Genomic DNA, 22,270 nt, shown 5'->3' on the forward strand with positions numbered 1-22,270 from the left:
CAGGTAGTCTGTATGAATGAAAAAGTAATATCCTAGCCTAATTTGAGCTATGCAATGTTCAGAACTGAATATAAGTTAATCATAAACACAAAATCTTGTGGCTAGAAACCATCAAATACTTGGTACGTATCGTTGAATATCATTTACAAACCAATTCTATGGGAACATACGGTGCAATACATTACGCAACATGACGTGAGGGTGCATGAAATGCCCCATATCCGGATTCGATTAACCGTGGATGAATTGATGTATAGTTAAGAGAGTATTTTGACATGTTTTGAATCAACTACTGATGAATGAAAAAAGTGAGAATGATTTTACTAGTAAAGGCAGTTTGTTATGCTCATTTTTGAACAAACCAAGCTAGCATCAGTCTACAAAATATGTTTTTTTTTTAGCATCAGTAATCATTGAGACATGTTTGGCTCATGAAAACATGAATGCAATTTTCGACCCATTATGCCTTATGATACCCTTACGATTTTACATCAAAATCAGAAAATGATCTGTAGCTCATCATACAAGCAACTTTTATTATGACAATCTATGGCAAAAAATGTTCCTCTTGCATTACTAAACATGCTCCAAGTGTTGAATTTGAAAAAAGCATTTTAAAAAAAGTACACAACGCGTGTAAAACCCTGTAAACTATTTTACGCGTTATCTCATGAATACTCATAGTAAACAGCGCGTTTCTATTGCATCTTTGGGCTCTAAGTACTAACCCCCCCCACTTTTCTTAAGGCGCCAAATTGATTAGACTTGATCTTGATGTATTTCTAGATGGCTTCTTGTTTTTTGAGCGAAATACAGCCCAAAAGACACTCAACAGCTTCAACATCAAAAAGTGCTATAAAAGTGATTTTCAGATAGCCAATGTATTCTGTATACAAGGTCTAATGTTAAGATGGTATCTAACTCACAAAAACGACAAGATTACCGTCCTCAGAGACCAAAATAATAGCTTTTTAGCTGTGAAAATGATATAGCTACTCTAATTGATAGTACTCTTTGCTGCCAGTTGATGATAGATCAGTACCAATAATATTATTTTTAAAAGCTTCATTTAGGGTGTCTCTGCCAATATAAACCAATCTTGATTTGGATCAGTATTGATCTACAAACTGAGAATCAAAGTTCATTTATGAGCATAAAAAAGCATATATACTACATACGACAAGTAACTTAAACTTAAACTTCTAATCAGGAGCTGCGAACGTAAGCATGGTGTATTTTGATAGTTCTTTGTAAGCTTCATTGAACAGTTCAAATAGACCTTGAATTGACCTAATATTGGTTAAAAAATCAGAGACTTAAGAATTTGTCATGCTGCAATAATCACGTTTCAATTGAAGGAAGAGCACTCAAAAGGGTCAGTTGATATGACAGCTGCAATCTGTATGTATCACTTGAAAGCTCATTATTTATGAAATATAATGGTGTAACCGAAATTGCAACAATAGATATTTTTGTGAGGAACACTTATGATGAATCAATAATTCATCAAAAGAACGGATAAAAAGCAGGATTGAATAACAAAATAAGACAAGTACAAGATATGTTTAGGTCTTCGTAAATACTCCAAATACCTTTGGAGTTGATTTGAGCGAAAAAAAGCAACTTGTAAAATTTGTCATTTTGGTCTTTTGACCAAAGAGTACTACTCATGAAAAAACCTCGATTTGACAACCTTGGGTCTTCTTTTTGACGCTAAAGGATGAAAAATGGAGCTATTAATGAGATTAAATACTCAAAATAACCTCCAGACGCTCTAGTTTTTGGTGAATGTGTTCGTTTACTGATTGCACTATGAAAATGGTTTGCTGTAAATGGAAAACCTCATTTACATTTTTGCACACTTGCTTAATATTTCTGCAGCAGACCTATTGGTTTTTATAACTTTTGTCACTATAGCAAAGCCTGATAATTGCGTCTTTGTGGAGTTCTAAGCAAAGGCTTGATTTTTGGGTGCGGCGGGATCGAAGAACTGGTTTTATGTCCCATTTCAATCTCCACAAACTGCCAACTTGTGTGTTCTACATCCATTTATCCCACCTTTGTATTATAGATCGACCCTGCTTTTACTTCTAAATGCTCTTTGGCGCCTTAAATAGCATATGATGTTTATTGTAGTCCCATGAATAGCACATTTTACTGAAGATTTAGAGCAAAAACACTCAAAACACAGCTTAAATGCACGATTCTTTGATGGGTCATTGCTCGACAACTAGACCATCAAACCAGTCCGTTTTTTCATTTAAAACATGTTTTCTCGAGCTGAGAAATTGAATGGTATTATTGGTCTGGCTGTTAAGCGAAACCCATTTTTTGACCCATGGAGGATCCACGATGGCCCGTGAAGATGAAAAATCAAAACTCGATCAGAAATTTCTGGAATAACCCAAAGTAGGTTTGATCCAACCGAAATCAGGTAAGACCATATCTAGTTACTTTCAAAAGAAAGAAAGCGACTTTGTTAAGCTAAGAGAGTCGATTTGATTTGAACATCGCCTTCAAATCTGTAATCAGAGTTCATTGTACACTGTAATTGATAGAAAAGAGGCCCATCTCAGTAGATATTGGCTAGTAAACGAGCGCTTATTTCTACACCATTCGATACATAAGACGAGAGCAAGTAACAGTTGCTATAACAAATGACACTTTTGGGGGTTAAAGAGAGCAATTCGGAGCATAACTAACGATGAGTGCTATGCAAAAGGAGAGTTTGATGTTTCAAACCCCAATCTTCTGTCTTTTTACATTGCGTGTTGGGTGTATTCTGCTTTGAAGATAGCTCTATTTCCCTATGTCCGCACCTATAAGCCGTAAATACGATCTGATTAATTTTAAGTAAGGAAGAATAAGGAGAAAAAATGAAAACCCCAGTAACCAGACCTTAGGTATACAAAAGCAAAGCGTAATGCCATAGCGTACTAAAGACAGTATCACTTTGGTTCGGCAAGTGAATCGTACTCTGATCAACTCGCACTAAAATAAAAGATAGCAACAAAGTAACAGACAGGGTCGAATAAAGCTGCTATGCAAGTGGATTCAACGAATTACTTTTATTCGAGATTGCTTGTGTCAATAATTGAGGATGAATGGGCATTGCACAATTATGACATGTTTTTGAATAGATATAAACATTGGAATTTCGTTTTCACTCGTTTTTTGAGCATTTGAACATATTATTTAAACGACTACCTCGCGACTCAAAAGATATAAGTTATGTTATACATGCCTTTTAATACCAAGGTACGTACTCTGATTAAGCGGAAAGGCAATAGCCTTGAATTTCCTTATTTGTAGAACAGTGCCACCTGGGCTTACAATGCAATTACTGTTAAAAGGAAAAACAAGCCTTATTATGCAATGGTTGCACCAGTGCATATTAGGGCACTCCGGGTAATCTTTTTCGTACTAAATTATATGAAAAGAATGAGTTTCAATTACAATAGCATTGTCGTAATTTCGAGTCATTAAAAGAAGCTTGTATCATTTGAAACGATTTGCTGTTACCATGATGACAAATCCCTATCAGACTAGTAAACTAATTAAATGAACTATAAAACCTTAAGTCGGTGGAAAGATCCCCCATAAGCACGATCGTTTCTTGTCTGCAATCACTGTGACTAATCGTACACAAACACAAGCATAGTATTAGATCAACAAGTCATTATGGGAGTTGATCTAGATATAAATAATTAGCCCAAGTTTTGATTTGCGTCACTCGATAAACTGACAGCAAGCTGTGCTACAAATTGAATGAAAAGCAAAGACACCCAGCCACTAACTGCTTAACATTTCCGGGCGATTCCGCATTTGTGGGATTTCGTACAAACTAAATAGATCAGCAAATATGTTGTTGTAGTCCTTTTTTCTTCTCAAAAGATGCAGTAGTTTAAAGGGAAACCAAGGGAACTGAAAGAAAATGAAATTGATTTGTAAACAAGATTTGGATTATTCATACTTTAGTGCTGTTTTTTCTACCTTTTTCTAGATCATCCGGATAAACGATCAATTTCCGACTTAATAATTTGACCGGATTAACGTATAAATTTATTTTTATTTTCGAATTGAAAAACTTTTTACCTTCTTTTTCGTATTTCATACCATGAGCAAGCAACAAGATACGGCATCGACAAAAGAGGAGATTGTTGCTACTCCTAGATCTTCCGGAACTTATGAAGAACTTAATGGAATGACATTGACACCCAATCATCCACAGCACAATGGTTTAGAAAAAATAGGCACCACAAAGACAGAACATTATGATGTAGAAAACGGTGGTCTACACCCTGTAGAGCCTCAGGCTACAAGTAAAGTTTGATCTGCTGAATAAGTCAATTTTTTACTAATCTACTTCTTTTTAGATGCCACTATTGCAAGCATTGTCCAGTTACCAGATGATGCGTTTTATAACGGTATCCCTGATGGCGGTTATGGCTGGTAAGCATAACACGGATAAAATTTCATGCTGATTTATTAACAATTTTTGATCTAGGGTTGTTGCTGTTGTAGGGTTCTTAATAAACTTTATTATGTTTGGTGTTGCTTCAATTTGGGGTAAGAAAGAAAACGTTGGTCTTATCATCATGCTTAGTCTTCTATCATTCTAGGTGTCTTTTCAAATGCATTAGCTACATCAACACTTAAAGACAAAGCAACAACAGTCCAGCTTATGGGTGTAGGCTCGGTGCTTATTGTCTGTCTCAATATCTTTTCCCCTGCTAGTCCATTGTTAGCTTCTCGCTTTGGTGTCCGTCCTACCATGATGATTGGGACACTCTTGCTATCACTTGGTCTTATCTTGGCTGGGTTTAGTACAGAGGTATGGCATCTTTATCTTACTCAAGGTGTTCTTTTTGGTATCGGATCTTCTTTGACATACATGTCTATTGTAGCTGTTATTCCTCAATGGTTTACTACTAGAAGAGGTATGGCAATGGGCATCAGTTCTTGTGGCTCTGGTTTTGGTGGTTTAGCTTTGAGTCCCATGGTTAGTTCTCTGATTGAGAAATATGGTATTCCTTGGGCTTATCGTATTGTTGGTTTGATGGCTTTTGGTATCTGTATGGTTGGCTCCTTGTTGATCCGCACACGTTTGCCTCCTGGACAAGACAAACAGCCTACTCGCTCACCCATCAAACCTTCTATGCTTAAGAACTTTGACTTTGTCATCTTGTTGCATGGCCTTGTTATTTCATTAACAGGTTACTTGATTCCTCTCTTCTACTTACCAAAGTATAGCGCAAGCTTTGGGATTAGCAGAGCTGATTCTTCCAACATTGTTGGTGTAGCCTGTGCCTTGAATGCAATTGGTCGCCTTGTTATTGGTTACTTTGCTGATCGTGTGGGCCGCTTAAACATGTATATTCTTTCTTGTTTCTGTGCCGGTATTTTCTGTATGGCCCTCTGGCCTTTCGCAAATACTTATGGCACCCTCATGGCATTTGCTGTCCTCTTTGGTTTCTTTTGTGGTATTTACTATGCACTTGCACCTCCTATCACCGCTGCCATTGTGGGTCCTGAAAATATTTCTTCCGGTCTTTCAATCTTGTTTATTGCAAGTGCTATTGCTGGCACAGGACCACCTATTGCCTCAGCCATTCAGCAAAGCACCCCAAATGCTGGATACATTGGTGTACAAATGTTTTCTGGTACTGTGTATATTTTTGGTGGCTTGATTTGTGTATTCTTAAAGTTGAAATTGACGAAATCGCTCTTCTCTGTCCTCTAAGCTATACCTCTTTTCCTTTTTTTCTTTCTTTTTCATCATGATACATATCCCTTCTACATATACATATATACATAATTATTTATACATTTACTCATAGACATACATTTAGACGCATAACCTTTATAATTGTATTCAGAAATAAATACTGTATTTCTGCCGTCAATTGGTCGCTGTTTAGATTTTAATTGGTCACTTCCTGAAATAAATCAATAATGTCTTCTGTTCAGTGGGAGTTAGATAGCTTCTTTAAGCACTTATGAAATAAATTTACAGGATGTTGAATAAAATTTTGAAAATGTTGGAGAGGAACTTCTTCACAAGCCTCAATTATTCTTTTGGTCAGAGTTTATGTGTCTCTCAATGCATGACACCTAACTTTGGACTTAACAATAGACCAAGAATTTTCGATAGGGCTAAGTTCTGGCGAATAAGGAGGAAGATAAACCAGAATATAACCGCGGCTTTCGATTAAAGGACTAATCAAAGCAGGAACGTGTATAGGAGCATTACCCATAACAATGTGAGATCCATGCATACTTGGAAATATGTCCATGATATCCATTGTATCGATAATGAAATGCATATAATGAGAACCAGTAGCTCCGTTAGGTACTGATAATTTATCACCAGGTGCCTTACGCTTGGTTGCCCGACCACTTTTCTTCTCTTTAGGTTACTGGGCTCTCTTATGGATACATTTACCACGCCTACAGAAGGAATAGCTCCCAATACTGTATGAGATGTAGCCCTTCCTGAGGGTGTTTCTACGGTAGCTGGTTCACCACGTGTTGACCAAGCTCTTCCACGGGTCATATTGATGTCAAATCCTGACTCATCTATAAACACACGATTCTGAAGGTAAACTATTCCTTTATCCAAACAGCCCGTTTTTTCGATGGAATGTCTAGAAACTACTTTAATAGAAAGATTATATTCTTCTTTCATGAATTCTGCTACCCTGGGGGGGGTTTATCTGAAGACCCGCGAAGTTTTGCATCAAGCTGTTGACGGCGTCTTCGATAGTTGCCCTTTTGTTTTCATCAAAAAAGCTGGTCAAGTAATCTTTGTGTCTATCATCTAGCTGGCTCACGCGACGAAAAGGCACAAGGTTTGTTAATTTATAAGGCACATACTCTTCAGAGTTCTGTTGATACTTCTGCTTTCATTTTCGTGCTGTATGTTGGTTGACGTTGGCAGCCTCCACAGCTTGCTTATGCTTCATACCTTTTTGAAAAACGAAATAAAGATATAACAACCAATCTTTTTCTGTATATGTATTATATTCATTTCCTCTTTCTTTTTTAACTGTTGCTTCTCCCAAGCTAACATCAGGTTCTCCGGATGTGTGCAATTCTGAATAAGTGTTGTTTTTAACAAGCTTCTTGAGATCCGTTATTTTTTTTTAAGGCGAAAAGAAGGAATTTGATCATACGCTGTTGCCTCGTTACTCTTATTGTCAAAAACGTTCTCTCTTCCATCTTCGCAATAAAAGGTTATATTAGAATCCATTTACAAGTTAATTAACAAAAAGAGTTGCGATAAAACAGTTAACGCATGATCAATCTATAAAAAAAACAATTGACGTTCAGAAAAGTGACCAAAATTTTCAGTAAAGCGGCGGAAATACAGTAACTACTTGTTTCTTGGCTAATTGCATAATAGTCGTACAAAAAAAAACATACGCCAACTTTTTTTTCTGTTTCACGGCATATTATGACTTATTTAAACAAACTTGAAGTTCTTGACATTCCATCATTGTTCTCTCTGTTCTTTTTTCTTTTTGTTTCATGTCGGATAGTACACCCAGCTCACCTATACCTAGTATCAATCCACCTACAGATGAAAATACCAGGCTTTTAAGTACTGCCACTACGAGTTATAGTGCATCAAATGGCCGAGAAAATCCTACTGTGATCACCATGAGCGCAGAAGAAAACGGAAAAGGCTCTAAACCCAATGGCATCAATCAAGCCATGACAAAACAACGCTTTCGGCAAATCATTTCAGAAGGACAACCTACTGTCCCTACTAGCGAATTGACAGAAAAGATTCAAGACATTCTTGTATTTAGTGAAATAAAAAAGAAGCAAGAACGACAAGTCTTAAAGCAAAAGAAGCAAAAAGAAGCAGCTGTGCCTAATGACTCAAGCAGCAGTAGCAGTAGTAGCAGCAGCAGCAGCAGCAGCGATAGCGACAATGACAATGATAGTCCAAAGCACTTGCTAAAGAAGAAATTGAGTGAATGGTCCATCATGTCTTCTCATGAAGATGAAAACGCTTCCAAGAAGCATATAAGAAAACGTGATTTGGCTGTGGATGCTCTTAGATTAGCTACGGATCGATGGAAAGAAAAACATGGATGGTCCACTAGTCATGATACTACAAGCATATTCAATTCCGAGCATACTACTCCACACGTCATAACAAACACAAACAGCGGCACAACCGTCGTCAAGAAGCAAGAAAATGATTTCTTAAGAACTAAGGGAATCCCTTCCAACGCGGAAAGTATTTTCAAGGTTGCTAAAAACGCTTCCGTTTGCGCCATTTTGGCATTGTTGCACGAACGGAAGTTATCCGGTTCTTTTACTGAAGCCGATGTTTCGCTTCAAGCATTGGCTTTATCTACATTAAGTTTGGGTTTGAAGGCTCAAGAAAAATCTGCTTCACATGTTGTTTTATATGAAATGTTGACAACGAAATGGGTGAATGAAAAATCAGGTATGTTCATATGTCAATTGAACAACAATCTTACAATCTCATTAGCTCTGGATTGGGCTGTTGAAAATGATAGCCAAATAATATTAAATGACGCTCGAGTTCAACTTGTGGTTGAGGTAAGAAAGGTTTTTTTTTATTGTTTCATGTACTAAAATAGTTATTTTTGAAAGGATCTTTGGAAGTCTGGTCCTAATTGGCATCATGACCCGACTCATCCTAGCAACATTTGGATTGGAAAGACTGAAAACGAGCAAGATCAGCCAAAAAACTTTGTTTGGTATGTTATTTGGCATACATTTACAGACTTTTTGGCTCGCTGGTGTATCGCTCGTTATCAGCTTTTGGTTGGCATCTTTACTGCTCTAGTGTACCTTGGTCTTCATTTGGCTACTGTCAACAATGAAGACTATACTTCCGATACTCCATTTGCATTTGAATACGTCTATTACTTCTTTCTCATTTCAGACTTATTCTTGGAATTCTACAAGTTGTTGGTGTATCCTTCTGTATACCTTAAAAAGATTTCCTCATACATTTCTCTAGTAACAGTGTCCCTCTTGGTATCATCTTTTGTCATACGTATCTTCACCTTGATTGCTGTAGACACTCTTGAAGATGAACTCTATTTCCTTAGTGTCTCATTCAATCTGTTGATCTTTGCAACACCCTTGATGTTTTTCCGCATCTTCAACGCGGCATCAGATATTAGCTGGAATATGGCAAAGACAAGCTATATTATGCATGAATGTCTTGTGAATAGCATTTGGGTGTTTGGACTTGGTGTTTTTACAATTTTAGGTTTTTGGACAGCATTTGCTGCCTTGCAAATCAACGATATTCGTCCTTTTGCTATGTTGCGATTTTTGGTGCTTGGTGCTCTTCAGTAAGTGTACTCAAAGTCTTATGTGCTGTATATTGATATTCTTTTATAGCGCCCCTGAAATTGCTGATACTTTGTACTATCAACCTCAAACTGCTGGTCTTTTACTTGCAATGTATTTATTCTTGACTGTCATTGTCTTGGGGTCTCTCCTTACTGCTTCCTTCTTGACTACAATTATGGATGTCTATCATCGCCAGAATCCAATCAAGAATAATTGGGCTATCCAACGCTGCTTAAGATCGCGCCCTGCTTTGAACACATTTATTCCTAGCGTCTTTATTGATGCTACCTTTGGTGTCTTGCGCTGGTTTGTGCGTGTTGTATGTAAACGTGATAGACCTGTCATTTGGCTTGAAAGAGCTCATCAAGTACTTTGGTACATCATTTATTCCCCAATCATCTTATTGGTCGGCTTGTACGAACTTGTTGTTACTCTATTGTTCAAGTACAATCTTGTCAAGAAGTCATTTCAAAGAAACACAATCGTCATTTAACGATAATAAAAAACAGTTGTAACATTGCATAAGAAAAAATGTTGATTATCAGATCAAGCCTAAACAATACTCGTCCATTTGAATAAAAACATTCTGAACAAGTGTTAGTGTGCGACTTTGGATATTCTGTTTCAAGATTTGTATTCACAAACTAGTTTCATGATGGATGTAAGTAGATAAGCTATCTTTATTATAAAACAAATGCCTCCCTTTTTTCACAAAAGAGATTACAGGCATTTTTCATAAGGGGTAATGTCGCAATACCAAACGAATGAAAAAAAGGCTTTTTCTTTCCTTACAGAAGAATACTTATTATAATTATATATATATCGATTCCCAAACTTTCCGTCTTGTCTCAAAAAAAAGCTAATAAAAAACATCCATTTTAACGAGCCTATTCCTATATAAAAAAATAGTATTTGTAAAGAAGTACTAACAGGATATAAACACAAAAGGACACTAGAGCTCTTGTCTCTACCACGATGCAATTCTCCTACTTTATGGCTATCATTCTTGTCATTGGCTGTACCCCTAGTAAGTATATAAATCCGGCTAAATATAGTTCTCATGTGTTCATGTTTAGGTAGTGCAGCTAGCTTAATGACCAAAAAAAAGACTTCAACTCATTGAGAAATGCTATCTACTTTTAGAGAAGTATAGTGATACTCCCAATGATTCTAAGCTCTAAAAGAGCTTGAACACTGTGAATACTTGACTGAATCAATCTCTGAAGGCGAATAAATCATTTGTCATGTATCGAACCTGGCATCTAAGATTCAATCCCACCTTAGCCTTGTGTCTCCCAGGATACGAACGACTTTTTAATTGGTTGTGATTTGGTTGCTAGTTTAGATATAAATTGGGAGAAGAGAATGGGATTTTCTTTTTTCTTTACACCTTTGTTGGGAGTCTATCTTGTACATCTCTTCATTGGGTCAAAAACGAATTACTTTGCGTGAACATACCTCACTTATAAAGGATCACTCATATGCCTACAGTGGGATGCACGTTTATTTACAGTCGTATAGGGTCGATTGGGTATTGCACACCTTTCACCTGATGTAAAAAAAAAAAAAAAAAAAATAGTTGTAAGCCTCTATATGTAAAGAGCAGACGTTATTGTTTTGGTTAATGAATGCTGCGAAATAATCTCCATTATAAAAGGGTCATTCATATACCTTATTGGAAGAAAGTAAACGCCATTTCTCTAGTTAACACAACCTCATATAAACTATCATCCTAATGAAAAGGGTCATTCATATACCTTTTGGGAAAAAATGATAGATCTTAGTGACATCCATTATAAGGAGCCTAGGATAAAAAAACATAAGCGCTGATGGATGCTCTTCAAGGATTGGTCATCAATAAACCTTCTTGTGAATAGGAGACAGATATAAATCAGATGCTTCCTCATGAAGTGGGTCATTCATATACCAACTGGGGACACTTACGCCTTTATTTATACAAGGGTACTGCACATTTCTCTGAAGTGGCCTATGCTACATCTTTAATCGGAAAATGGCTTAAATGATAGAGGCTCTTTTAGAGCAAATGGCGCTCCACCTGTGTGTTGCATGCGACAGAGTATCTATATACTTGTTAAAAGAAAAAAGAACTATTATTGTAAAATTGTATATACGCAAAGAACGAGAAACCTACGAAGTTTTGTTAGTCAAGTAGCTATTAGCTGAAAGGCTCTTTTAACTAGGTATATTGTTGGACGAGGGGAATTTTTTTGGGATCTGATGAGGGTGATAAAAGTTACGTACTGTAGCTTTAGTCCATATCAAATGATGAACACGTATTTGCTTACAATAACTTTTGATCTTTGTAAACCAGATATCATTCTGAATATGGTCCCCTTTTTCTAAATAAAATTACACTTGCATCCTTAACCTTTTTTGTTTTCATTCCTTCTATTTGTGCTCTAAATGAGTTTTGATATTGACCAGTTCATATATCATACGCAGTTTTTAACAAATACTAGTTCATGACTTTAAAAGCACTCTTAAAGAACGATAGAAGTTTGTATATTCTTTCAAAAAACGCCTTCTCATTAAAAAATATATTCTAATCAATGACTTTCTTAAGTGTATTACTAATCGTGTCTTTTTCTTTTTGTTCATGACAATAGCAACAGAAGCAAGTTTATGATCATTATAAGAGTCAGTTTTGGCCTCCAATAATAACATAAACGCCTTCAATCCACTTTTTTCGCGTGTCCTATAAACCACGCTCAAATGAAGAATTTTATGTAAAAACAGACCAAGTTTTGCGATAGTCATGTTTTGGTCATTTTGGCCTTGTGATACCCTTAGACTTTTCTCTGAGTCTCTAGAATATATTAGAAGTATTAGGTTCAGAAAACTACTATAAAAAGTATACGCTACAGCGAAAAACGTAGAAACATGTTTTCTGATAGAAAGTCAAAAATATGATGAGAGAACATATTACTTTCTTTACATTGTTAGATGCACCATGTTAATATCTACAAACTTTGTTAGGACAGTATTTTGCTTACTCTTTTTCTTTCTGCACTTTGTTGTCATTTTTTCTTTCAAATTTTAGGTTTTGACGAAATTTTTTTTATGTATTGGATAGAAAAAAAAACAATGTATAAACGGAAACTAGTGTTTGTGAAGCAAAGTGACTAGCCATATAAAATATTTTCAAGACAATGCTTTTGTGGAAGCATTCAGTATGATTATATGAGTCTTATATAATTCCAAAGAAAATAGCCGTCATCTGGGCTACCCCCTTTGATATATTCTAAAAAGGATATATTAGGTTTTTCGTTCGTTACTCCTGAAAGTAAGTACTCTATATCTTGTCTTGTTCAATGCTACAGATGGCAATACCAGTACCACAAGTAAAGGACACCATTTCAAAATGTCTTCAATTACTTGGTACTTGACACAATTGTTGATACCTAAGGGATACAACCTTCCATAAGGGATTATAATAAAATCCTGAACACCACCAAGAGTGACCAGGCCAACATACTAAAAAATTCTTTGGTTTTGACGAAAAAGACATCAGGAGCAGCTATGGGAACTGAAAGTCCGTCATTTCTCTTTGTTTCTCAAACAATAATAAATTGGCTGACTAAAACTACATTTTTTTATTCAAACTATCACGTATTAATCGCGCACATCATAGACAGGTGATTAAGGTTCTCATGTGTTATTTCTGCTTTGTTTAGAATCATTTTCATATTCATCATCACCTTTTCCTCTCGATTTTACGTCTACTACATCTAAAATTTGTAACCCAAATATACTCATCCGTAATGGCTGCTACTTTAAGCACTTGAAGGTTGTCTAGGACTGGCAAGACAAGCCCGAATAGTTTCTTTTTTTGAGTAATAGAATATTTCTCTCTTTTTTTCTAATGCTTGCATGATAATTTGAATTCAAATATCAGTCCAAATGAGCCGAGTGATTTTTTTCAACAATCGCTTGATTTTGCAAAGTGATACTTGTAACACGAAGGTTGTCTGTTCAATTTATAAATTATACAGAGCACTCATGAGATGTCAAACAAGAGGCAGTCAAAAAGAGAATAATAAAAAAAGACTTTCTTTTTTTTTTTATTATGGGGAATGATCATTATAAAGATCGGTCCATTTGGGCCGATTGGACAAATCTTGTTATTTCATAAAGTTGTTCATTCAAATGGATTCTAAAATAAAATGTTTCAATATCAGTAAATTTATTATGATACAACTGAATAAATAAATAAGATTTTAAAAGAATTAAGCTCTAACAGGAGCAATCTGGACTTGAGGCACTTGTTGGTTAAAGACAACATAGTTGTTCTTCAAGAAAGTATCACCCAAGATAGCAAAGCTAAGACCACCCTTGGCAAAGGAAGCGAAACAGGTACTGCCGCTCTTTTCATACACCAAGTCAGAGGCAGGGATCTGGAAAGTAGCACCGTTGATGGTAAACACAAGAGGAGCAAAGTTGGCTGTGTTACAGTTGATAAGGTAAGTACCGTCGCTGTTGGCAGTAGCACCATAGGCAGCAGCAACTCGGTCAGCAACAGCATCCGTCAAGAGCAAGAGAGTGGTACCAGTGTCAAGAATACCAGAGAAAGAACTAGCCACGCTCTTACCACCAGCAGTAAGACCGCCTACAGTGATACCCCAGTAACCTTGAGACTTGTTGACAGGCACAGTCTTCAAACTACCGCTGAACTTGGAGGAATCGTAGCCACCAAAGAGATATTCACCTCCACCGCCTCTGGAGGCCTTGCCGAGGTAGACACCGTAGATGGGAGAAGAAATCAAGCCTTGGCTGATCAAGTTGTCAACAGGCGTCTTGATGCCACGGACAGTAGTGATCGTGTTGAAACCGAGACCCAAGAGACCGTCAATGGGGTCGCTGGCAAAAGAGCTGGATTCTTTCTTGGCCAATTCGATCGTTTGACCTTGGATCTTGAGACCACCCAAGTTGACAGTGTCAGTAGCAAGAATACCGCTGGCAGTAGAACCATCACCGTAAGAGATAGACCAAGCACGGCCATCGGCCTTGTAGGTGCTAGACTTGGTAGAGTCGTAACGAGTGTGAGTTGTGCAAGAGGCACACAAGGTAGAAGCTACATACATACAACATGAGAAAACTAGGTGCCATGGTTTTTTTTTTTTTTTTTTTTTTTTTTTTTTTTTTTTTTTTTCGTTGCTTACCAATCCAGAGATCACTAGAACCAGTGTCAAAGTCCAACTTGAACTTTTGTTCTGGGGTACCAATGCCAACAACACCATAGTATTCGAGATCATTTCCATAGTCAACAACAGGAACAGAGCCAGTAGCATCAGTGGTAACGTTGGCAGGAGTACCATGGAGAGGGTTAATGATGTGCTTGATGTACTTTGCTCTAGCTTTGGCAAGGGAGGCTCTGGCATTGGGCTTGAAGTTCTCATTTTTGGTCAAAGGAATGGAAAGCTTGTTACCGGAAGGAGCAGCTTCAGCTGCCATAGCCATGACAACGAGGGCAACGCAAGAGGAAACGAGAGAGAACTTCATAAGGAAAGTACTGTTGTTTGGATAAAGAAAAAAAAAGACAGGCTCTTGAAGTGTTCTTTTATATATACAAAAAAAAAATCCAATATTTGACATACACAGAAAATGTTACTCGAATCCAAAGTGAAGTTCTGCAGACTCGATCTTTGTCCCATGTCAATATAGATTCAGCTTGTATTCCTAAAAAAGTTATATTTATCTAAAAAGTTACATGTTTATGAGAGGCAGTACAAAACTGATAACGCAATATCTTTCAATGGAGGTCCAATAAAAACCATTGCGTTAATTTTGCTAACATGAACTCATTTCATGAACACCAGCATGCTTGAATTAAAGTTCACTATGACAAGATCTCGGTTTATCTAGGCCTATCGATGACCACACGCTCTGTACAGCAGAAAATGAACTTGGTTATTGACCAGAATAAATAATCTCAACTCCAAATATGGCTCTTTCCATCGAAAACAGACACATGTGTTATATGCGTTATCCATCGTATAACTGTCTGACGTATGAAGCATGATTGTGTAAAGAGAATCAAGGACAGAAAAGCACACGATGGTTTGGTACAGTCCAATTGAATTCGTCCCATTCTGTTGAATGGTATCTAATGTATCATTGCCAAAAAATAAAAAAGTGTAGGACTACTTGATAAGCATAGATGTGACATATTCAGGTACAGTTGTATCATTTTTTGTCTCTAAAAGATAACTGGTTATCTGTTCCATGCTAACTATATTGCAGTGTTTCTGTAATAGTAAATATTCACTTAATTAGAAGTTTTTCCCTTTTGTTGGGAAATAGCTTTTTAAAGTTAAGATTAACAACGTACAAACGTCTTATGCTTATAAACTAAATCAAATTGCCTTTTTGTGTAAGTTCATTCATGCGACCATACTAATCCTGGTAAAACAGTAAGTCAATTCAAGATAGGGTTGACAAGCACATTTTTGGCTTCCAAAAAAAGAGTTTAAAATAATAAGGAATGAGATTGCACAAGTGATCGAGATGAATTTACCGAGAAAATCAATGGTATGCTTCATAGAGAACTACCTTTGTTATCATATAGAATGCTTCATTTCTATACACACGTAGAGAGAACATATAAACATCATGTATATACCATACATCATTTCTTTATTAACAATGCAATGATGTGATACTTGTACAAGTTAATTATGCTGTACAACAGAACACCTATTTACATTGTGATCAAGTTTACAAATCCAACTATTTTTTCTAAATATGATATCTGGCAGGTAACTTCAGTCTCTCAATCACATGTCGAGGCATGCAATAGACTGGATCCACTTGTTTCAACCCAGGATAACCCAACAGCGACAGACCAGTAATACCAAACACGGTGTGGAACACATCCACCATATCACCTGGTCGATCAGCAATACCGCCCAATTCAGGATCTTGTGCAGACAAGATAAACTGGATCAATTTGTGCTTGTCAATCCAATGCACATTGCCCAAGACAGACAATGCGCTCAGAACCCACCATGAGTAGCACACATCTTCTAGTTTTTGTGGTCGACCATTCAGGCCTCCGTTTTTGAGTTGTCGCTCACACAGCCACCAACTGAGTAAATCATGATCAATGTGATGCAAGGCATTGGCAATGGCAAGGGCAGCGACACAGCAAAAGATTTGGCCTGCATGGGATTCGGAGCCTGGACGACTTCCAAATCCTCCGTCGTAATTTTTGCATTGAAGGATCCATTCGACTGTCTTGTCAACGTCAATAGCATCAAGTCTCTTCAAGAGAGATAGACAGTTAAGGGCAATATAAGAGAAACGAGAGTCTACTTCGCCCCATGCATCGCCTCGAAAGGACCCATCTTGGTTTTGAAGTGCCTGAATATCTTAAAAGAGTATGAAAGCACAGTCGCTGTGGATGGACTTACATGTCACAACTTTATCTACATCAATAGCATCGATCGCATTTAATGTAATCAACACCTGAACTGCTGATAAGGTATGTGTAATGTGTGTATCATGGTGCTTGTCTCCTCCAAACCCACCATCTTCGTGTTGCAAGCTCTGAACATAAGCAATCACTTGATCTCTTGGTAAAGCATCTACATGGTCCATCAAGTCAAGTGCAGTTAATCCCCAATAAACGCCATTAAGACGGAGATGTTCTGTAAGCCAATACTCGAGATCATCTTTTCGTGTGTCTAATGACTGAATGTATTTTACATGAAGTGAGACAAGTAGCTCGTCTGTCTTTGGTTCTGTCATGGCTGTGAGAACTAAAAAAAAAGAGAGAGAGTAAACAAAGATGAACTCAGATAAGTTGCATTCTTTTTTTCTCTTGTTTACGCGTTCATCATGAATGAAAGAGAACACAAGATTGTCAATATAGTAGAGACATTATTTAGTGATGCCTCACTTTTATGGGATAAAATGATGCAGAAAAAGATACTAGCAGATGCTGAAAACAGTAATGATGTTATTATTCTAGACACAAACTAAACTAAAGTCAGTGGTTTCTTTGCTTGAACTCTGTAACATGGGTAAACTCAAGACACTCGACGCAACACCTGAAGAAATAAGAAGATGTATACAGAACCATTCTTTATCTCGTTTAAAAGTAAAAAAAAAAAAAAGAGAGAGTGAATCCAATGAGGCACTGATATACCCTATTAGTTTAGTGAGGATCAAGAAAAGATAGGCCGTATTAAACCTTATATTCCCAACAAGAAAGAGGAACTCGATGACTGGTCTATTTACGTAGAAGGTCTTTCCAAACCGTATGATAACGAGCAGAGCATTAAGGAGCTGTTTAACAAACTAGTGGGCCATGTTTCTTTCTTCCGCATACCACCCAATCAACAAAACCAAACAAGGTTCTTTGGTTATTGCTTTATTGAATTTGATCAAAAGGGTCACGTCAAAAAGGCCATTGAACACGTCAATAGGTATTATGTACAACACACAACAGTAGAGAATGAACATACCAAACTGATAGACAAGCTACATTTACGTGTCATGTCAAAGTAAAAAAAAAAAAAAAAAAAGAAAGGTTACAATAGGGTGCCTAACTCAAACTTATGTAGACATGATTGGAACAGACTAAAAGATGAATATGTGGCATTATTAAATGAAAAAAAGACAGCAGTAAAGCGTGCCTGGGATGAATACAACCAAGATCAGCAACAAAAGGAAGAAGGAAAGACATCTAAACCTTATACTGAGGGACTCATTGTGTATGTGGATAGTCTTCATCCTCAATCACCCAAGACAACAGCCATGGCTTTGTTGGAAACATCAGGCATCAAAATAGCATTCATGAATACTAAGAAGAAAGGCTTAACAGGCACTCATATTCGCTTAAATCATGCAAAAGATGCTCAAAAGATATGTGAGTATTTTGATACACATCCTGTTGTTCAAGAAACAGAGAAGGACAAGATAGGCAAAATCCAAGAGACAAAGACAGTTGATTGTATCAAATGTCGAGTATTGACTGGATCAGAAGAAGCCATTTATTGGGAAAATGATAACGTAAATAAAAAAAGAAAGCTTTAATTCTTATTGTAATACAAACTAAAGGCATCTAATGAAGTTGTAATCACAGCCACCAAGATTTCCAAGCCAATAAGCCAAATCACAATCCATTCTAAAGCCTCGCCTATAGAATCATGTTAGCACACATATATATAAAGACCATCGTTATGCTCATTACCATGGGAACTGTTGAGATGGTCTTTAAGCATTTCTAATAAATCACTGATAACTTCAACACGCTGATTCAATAACTGCACACGCTGTTCAATTTCCAGATAACCGCGTATTGCACTGTATAATGGTTCAAGTGTAGGTTCTGACCAAAAGATTTCGGGTGTGTCCAGAATATTGGAGACCAAGTTGACATTAATACGCATAATAAATAATTCACCAATCTTCTTTGTAATGGCTGTTCTTGACATATGAATATTACCACTCTCAGCCATGACTTGAGGAATGTATTTTGTCTCATTAATCGTATCATCAATCAACCGTTCAAACAAGGTCATTTTGACACTCTGAGCAATGGCATGAGAAATAGTCAGTTTGATCAGATAATTCGAAGGATGTCGCAGTGTGATAATATCATTGTAAATGCTGTTTTTAAGTCAGTGTTGTATGTAACATCATACATGACTTACCGTGGTTGATAGGTCTCATTATAATAGTAATGAAATTCTTCTGTCTCAACATCATCTACCTCTAGTTTTTCTTCTTCAAAATTTACAAGTGATTTCAGTATCTTTTGTTCTTCTTTCAGTGTCATGCCCCAAAAGACAACAACACCGTAGTCAAACAAGAACATTTCAGGCAACTTTTGTGCCTTAACATATCCATTTGTAGGTGGTGCAACAGGATAAGTAAAAGCATAAGGTGTATAGACACACTCATCAAATCGTCGAGGAGCTGTGCCACTGGTCGTCTTCTTACTCTGTAAGAACTTGAAGACTTTATCCATATGATACGCACTATAACATCATGTTACACTATGCTGTCATTTAAATTCTTAGACTTACGAAGCTGTGCAATAAGCCGTCATTCGAGACAGTTCAGAACGATCCATTTTGTTCAACATTTCTGCCTCTTGTCGTTCCATACCATGTGGAATCTTGGCTATCTGTGTATAGACATCGTTGTCTTCTTCTTCAGTCAGGATCGTCTCATCTTCAGGAAACAGTTTGAGTTTTTGAGATATCTTGGTGGTACGCATGGGCTGTTTGGGTTTGGTGGTGCGATTGATCTTTTCATTAAAAGTGTTGTATTGAGGAGCGCGCTGTGAGAAAGAACGAGAAGGCGTAGGCCTCTGTACAGGAGTATCTGGAGCCTCTTGGTTGATCAAAAGGGGTGCTTCTTCGTCGCCTTTCTGCATAGTATCAAAAGAAAAAGAGAGAGAGAGAAAAGTGAGGAATAAAAAGAAGAAAAAACAAGTATTTATTAAAGCGCCTTTTTAAAATATCATCAACAGACTAAAGCCGCTTAAAATCAACATGAGCATTACTGCAGCATGTAAATCAATATCCATGGCTTTGATTTTAGACATGTTTCGAGAAGGTTCATGGCGATGTTCGGATATACCCTCTTTAGCTACATACATATGTTCCTCTAATGTATGTTAATCATCTATTACTGCTTTGCTGCTAGTACTTTACCTACTAAATCGGCTGCAAATGTCTTTCTCTTTGATCCAATCTGAGCCAATGTCTTCATACGTGTCAGATTTCTGCCTACACTACCATCTTCATCCACCAAGAGTTCATTCATATGCTGTCTTAGTAGCTCAAAAGTACAGTCAGCACGTTCATGCGTGCGTGCAACACCAGCCAACGTCAAGGCACGTCCAACAAGACGCTGATCACCCACATAAGGATGAACCAGGATAGGAACACCATTAAACGTAGCCTCATTAGCACTTTCTGCTCCTCCATGACTGACAAACAGAACAGTAGCACTGTGCTGGAGTACTGAGAATTGACTAGCCCATGGAGGCATAAAGACATGGCGTTGAAACAAGGCATGGCTCAAAAGAGGTGGTTGGATAACATGACCAGACTGTGTGGTATTGAATTGCCAGACAAGAAGAGGATCCTCTGCCTCTAGTGTTTGAATTTGTTTCTTGAGTCCTACCCACAATATACCATCCAATCGTTGGTGCTCCATTTGATCCAAGAGTCCACTGAACAACAATTCAATTTCATGCTTACTGGGTTTTATGATTTGTCCAAAAGCTACATAGGCCACACGCTTATGTGTGTTGAGAAACACGGCTTCTTGTTCAGATAAAGTCCTCTGTCTGGCTGTAATCACTGGTCCTATCATATGTGTTAATGGGCTCATGATCTGTGGAGGAAAGAAGCCAAAATAGGTATTGATCAACTTGAGTCCGTTATCCCATTGTTTGAACCGATTGAGGCCTAAAGATGTCATGCCATACGCTTGACGATACTGGTCTAGTTCTTTTAATTCAGGATAGATATACCATAGTGTCTTGATGAGATCCACATATTTATGCTGGAATCGCTCCCAAAGTGTCATATGCTCAGATGTAGCATGGTGAGTCGTTCCTAGCCCATTGATATAAGGCACATTGATATCTTGGTATAGCATGCCAGTACATGTAATAGCAAAAGGAACCTTGAATTGAACAGCCGTATCAATGCATGGATCATTGAACGCATCACAGATAAAATAGTCTGGTTTTTTGTCCAGTTGTTGATAGAATTGGATATCTGTACCATAGGCCTTGTTTAAGAATTGACGGACCACTTTGGTAATCTGATAAAAGTTGAAGCCTTTCGTGGCTGTCAAGATATCGGTGGTATAGACAGGACCACCTGTTGAAACAGTTGTGATTTCAGGATACGCTTGACCAAGATGGACTTGATCGTCTCTTGTAACATAGGTAATATGATGACCTCGATCAGCCAAGATCCTGCCTATCTCTAATACCCATCTTGTATGCTGTATATCAAATCAATTTCTCTGTTTGGATGACACGCCATTACTTACAGAAGAACCACCAATATGGGTAGCAATCAAGATATGTTTAGGCTCTTTATTATATATCAAATGATGTTCATTTAAATGAAAATAACCATTATCTTGTTGTTGTGCACTCACTAAACAAGCGACAGCAATTAAAGTCAACCACTTCATGATGGATTCCTTATTATTTTAAATGACTGTATATTTATATGTACTCGGTAATAAAAAAAGGCGTTGCATATGATTTATGCCGCTTATCGTTCTTGTCGTCTTTTTTATTATTATTATTATTATTATTATTATTTACAGTTTTCGGTTGGTTTCTCTTTGTTGAATCTTTCTTTGTCTTGCTCTTGATACTAGCTCAAGTAATGTCTTTCCATTTTGTGCTCTTGGGTTATCGCGTTCATTTAAAAAGTAAGCCAAAGTACCTACTGTGACTGAAAAGAGAAGGTCACCTGATCTAAAAGATAGGTTAGTGATTTACCATGATGATGGTAGTTTACTTTGATATAAGGTATTCGTATTTGACAGGTGTAGACATAATAGAAGAAGAAAAATAATAATAATTATAATCAAGGGTACTTTTTTTTTAATTATTATTAAGCTATCGTAGTTTTAAAAATATAAAGGCTTTCTTTTCTTTGACAAATAAGCCCTTGTTTCTTGCTTTTAGTATATATCTAAATAGAATAAGAGCTTATTTCACTGCATAAAGTGACTAAACAAACCGAATGAAATTATTTTCACATGCAAAAAAAAAGGGAGGAGGAGGCCGTTTTCTGTTCCTTATCTTTCTTTCTTAAGCAAAAATAGATGCTATATTTTACAAGATACTTTGGAGTTATCCGTGCACTTTCTCTCCCTTTTTTTCCGTACAAATGCAATGTTCAAAAAACTATAA

At 37.0% G+C, this 22,270-nt stretch overlaps 8 protein-coding genes across 8 annotated transcripts; 3 read left to right on the forward strand and 5 right to left on the reverse strand.

Annotated features, from left to right (window-relative positions):
* Window positions 1-4,087: 4,087 nt before the first annotated feature.
* On the forward strand, window positions 4,088-5,989 carry B0P05DRAFT_531910 (major facilitator superfamily domain-containing protein). The gene is made up of 4 exons (XM_051577028.1): window positions 4,088-4,322; window positions 4,377-4,452; window positions 4,508-4,569; window positions 4,623-5,989. Exons 1-4 carry the CDS (start codon window positions 4,118-4,120, stop codon window positions 5,741-5,743), a joined length of 1,464 nt encoding a protein of 487 aa, XP_051437290.1. The 5' UTR covers window positions 4,088-4,117; the 3' UTR covers window positions 5,744-5,989.
* Window positions 5,990-6,905: 916 nt separating this feature from the next.
* Window positions 6,906-7,073, reverse strand: B0P05DRAFT_465539 (uncharacterized protein; the record flags this gene model as incomplete). Its single annotated transcript, XM_051574279.1, has 1 exon — window positions 6,906-7,073. A coding segment is annotated over one exon (168 nt), but the record flags the coding sequence as incomplete, so codon positions are not given.
* Window positions 7,074-7,530: 457 nt separating this feature from the next.
* Window positions 7,531-9,841, forward strand: B0P05DRAFT_577971 (uncharacterized protein; the record flags this gene model as incomplete). The annotated part of the gene is made up of 4 exons (XM_051581823.1): window positions 7,531-8,464; window positions 8,510-8,580; window positions 8,635-9,347; window positions 9,397-9,841. 4 exons carry the CDS (start codon window positions 7,531-7,533, stop codon window positions 9,839-9,841), a joined length of 2,163 nt encoding a protein of 720 aa, XP_051437292.1.
* Window positions 9,842-13,595: 3,754 nt separating this feature from the next.
* B0P05DRAFT_569629 (extracellular aspartic proteinase) lies at window positions 13,596-14,826 on the reverse strand (the record flags this gene model as incomplete). The annotated part of the gene is made up of 2 exons (XM_051581268.1): window positions 13,596-14,440; window positions 14,529-14,826. 2 exons carry the CDS (start codon window positions 14,824-14,826, stop codon window positions 13,596-13,598), a joined length of 1,143 nt encoding a protein of 380 aa, XP_051437293.1.
* A 1,131-nt stretch (window positions 14,827-15,957) lies between these two features.
* B0P05DRAFT_531921 (terpenoid cyclases/protein prenyltransferase alpha-alpha toroid) lies at window positions 15,958-17,156 on the reverse strand. Its single transcript, XM_051577029.1, has 2 exons — window positions 16,779-17,156; window positions 15,958-16,736 (listed from the first exon to the last, which is right to left on the reverse strand). Exons 1-2 carry the CDS (start codon window positions 17,113-17,115, stop codon window positions 16,105-16,107), a joined length of 969 nt encoding a protein of 322 aa, XP_051437294.1. The 5' UTR covers window positions 17,116-17,156; the 3' UTR covers window positions 15,958-16,104.
* Window position 17,157: 1 nt separating this feature from the next.
* Window positions 17,158-18,405, forward strand: B0P05DRAFT_635404 (uncharacterized protein; the record flags this gene model as incomplete). Its single annotated transcript, XM_051583591.1, has 4 exons — window positions 17,158-17,317; window positions 17,361-17,467; window positions 17,524-17,873; window positions 17,934-18,405. The coding sequence occupies exons 1-4, from the start codon at window positions 17,206-17,208 to the stop codon at window positions 18,403-18,405; spliced, it is 1,041 nt and encodes a 346-aa protein (XP_051437295.1). The 5' UTR covers window positions 17,158-17,205.
* B0P05DRAFT_594932 (uncharacterized protein) lies at window positions 18,402-21,602 on the reverse strand (the record flags this gene model as incomplete). The annotated part of the gene is made up of 7 exons (XM_051583091.1): window positions 21,391-21,602; window positions 20,034-21,342; window positions 19,883-19,968; window positions 19,401-19,747; window positions 19,026-19,352; window positions 18,563-18,981; window positions 18,402-18,508 (listed from the first exon to the last, which is right to left on the reverse strand). Exons 1-7 carry the CDS (start codon window positions 21,535-21,537, stop codon window positions 18,402-18,404), a joined length of 2,742 nt encoding a protein of 913 aa, XP_051437296.1. The 5' UTR covers window positions 21,538-21,602.
* Window positions 21,581-22,024, reverse strand: B0P05DRAFT_531930 (uncharacterized protein). Its single transcript, XM_051577030.1, has 2 exons — window positions 21,873-22,024; window positions 21,581-21,829 (listed from the first exon to the last, which is right to left on the reverse strand). Exons 1-2 carry the CDS (start codon window positions 21,908-21,910, stop codon window positions 21,670-21,672), a joined length of 198 nt encoding a protein of 65 aa, XP_051437297.1. The 5' UTR covers window positions 21,911-22,024; the 3' UTR covers window positions 21,581-21,669.
* Between the last annotated feature and the right edge of the window lie 246 nt (window positions 22,025-22,270).

This window comes from Gilbertella persicaria, assembly GCF_025201335.1.
Source record: "Gilbertella persicaria strain CBS 190.32 chromosome Unknown B0P05scaffold_9, whole genome shotgun sequence".
NCBI classification, from domain to species: domain Eukaryota; kingdom Fungi; phylum Mucoromycota; class Mucoromycetes; order Mucorales; family Choanephoraceae; genus Gilbertella; species Gilbertella persicaria.

What these genes read in the sequence shown, in the direction of transcription:
- B0P05DRAFT_531910 (XM_051577028.1), top strand. Translation starts at nt 4,118, where the DNA reads ATGAGCAAGCAACAAGATACGGCATCGACAAAAGAGGAGATTGTTGCT. An exon ending in TGTAGAGCCTCAGGCTACAA is followed by an intron (nt 4,323 to 4,376) that starts GTAAAGTTTGAT and finishes ACTTCTTTTTAG; the next exon opens with ATGCCACTATTGCAAGCATT. An exon ending in TGGTGTTGCTTCAATTTGGG is followed by an intron (nt 4,570 to 4,622) that starts GTAAGAAAGAAA and finishes CTATCATTCTAG; the next exon opens with GTGTCTTTTCAAATGCATTA.
- B0P05DRAFT_531921 (XM_051577029.1), bottom strand. Translation starts at nt 17,115, where the DNA reads ATGACAGAACCAAAGACAGACGAGCTACTTGTCTCACTTCATGTAAAA. An exon ending in TGTAGATAAAGTTGTGACAT is followed by an intron (nt 16,737 to 16,778) that starts GTAAGTCCATCC and finishes TACTCTTTTAAG; the next exon opens with ATATTCAGGCACTTCAAAAC.
- B0P05DRAFT_531930 (XM_051577030.1), bottom strand. Translation starts at nt 21,910, where the DNA reads ATGTCTACACCTGTCAAATACGAATACCTTATATCAAA. An exon ending in TACGAATACCTTATATCAAA is followed by an intron (nt 21,830 to 21,872) that starts GTAAACTACCAT and finishes CCTATCTTTTAG; the next exon opens with ATCAGGTGACCTTCTCTTTT.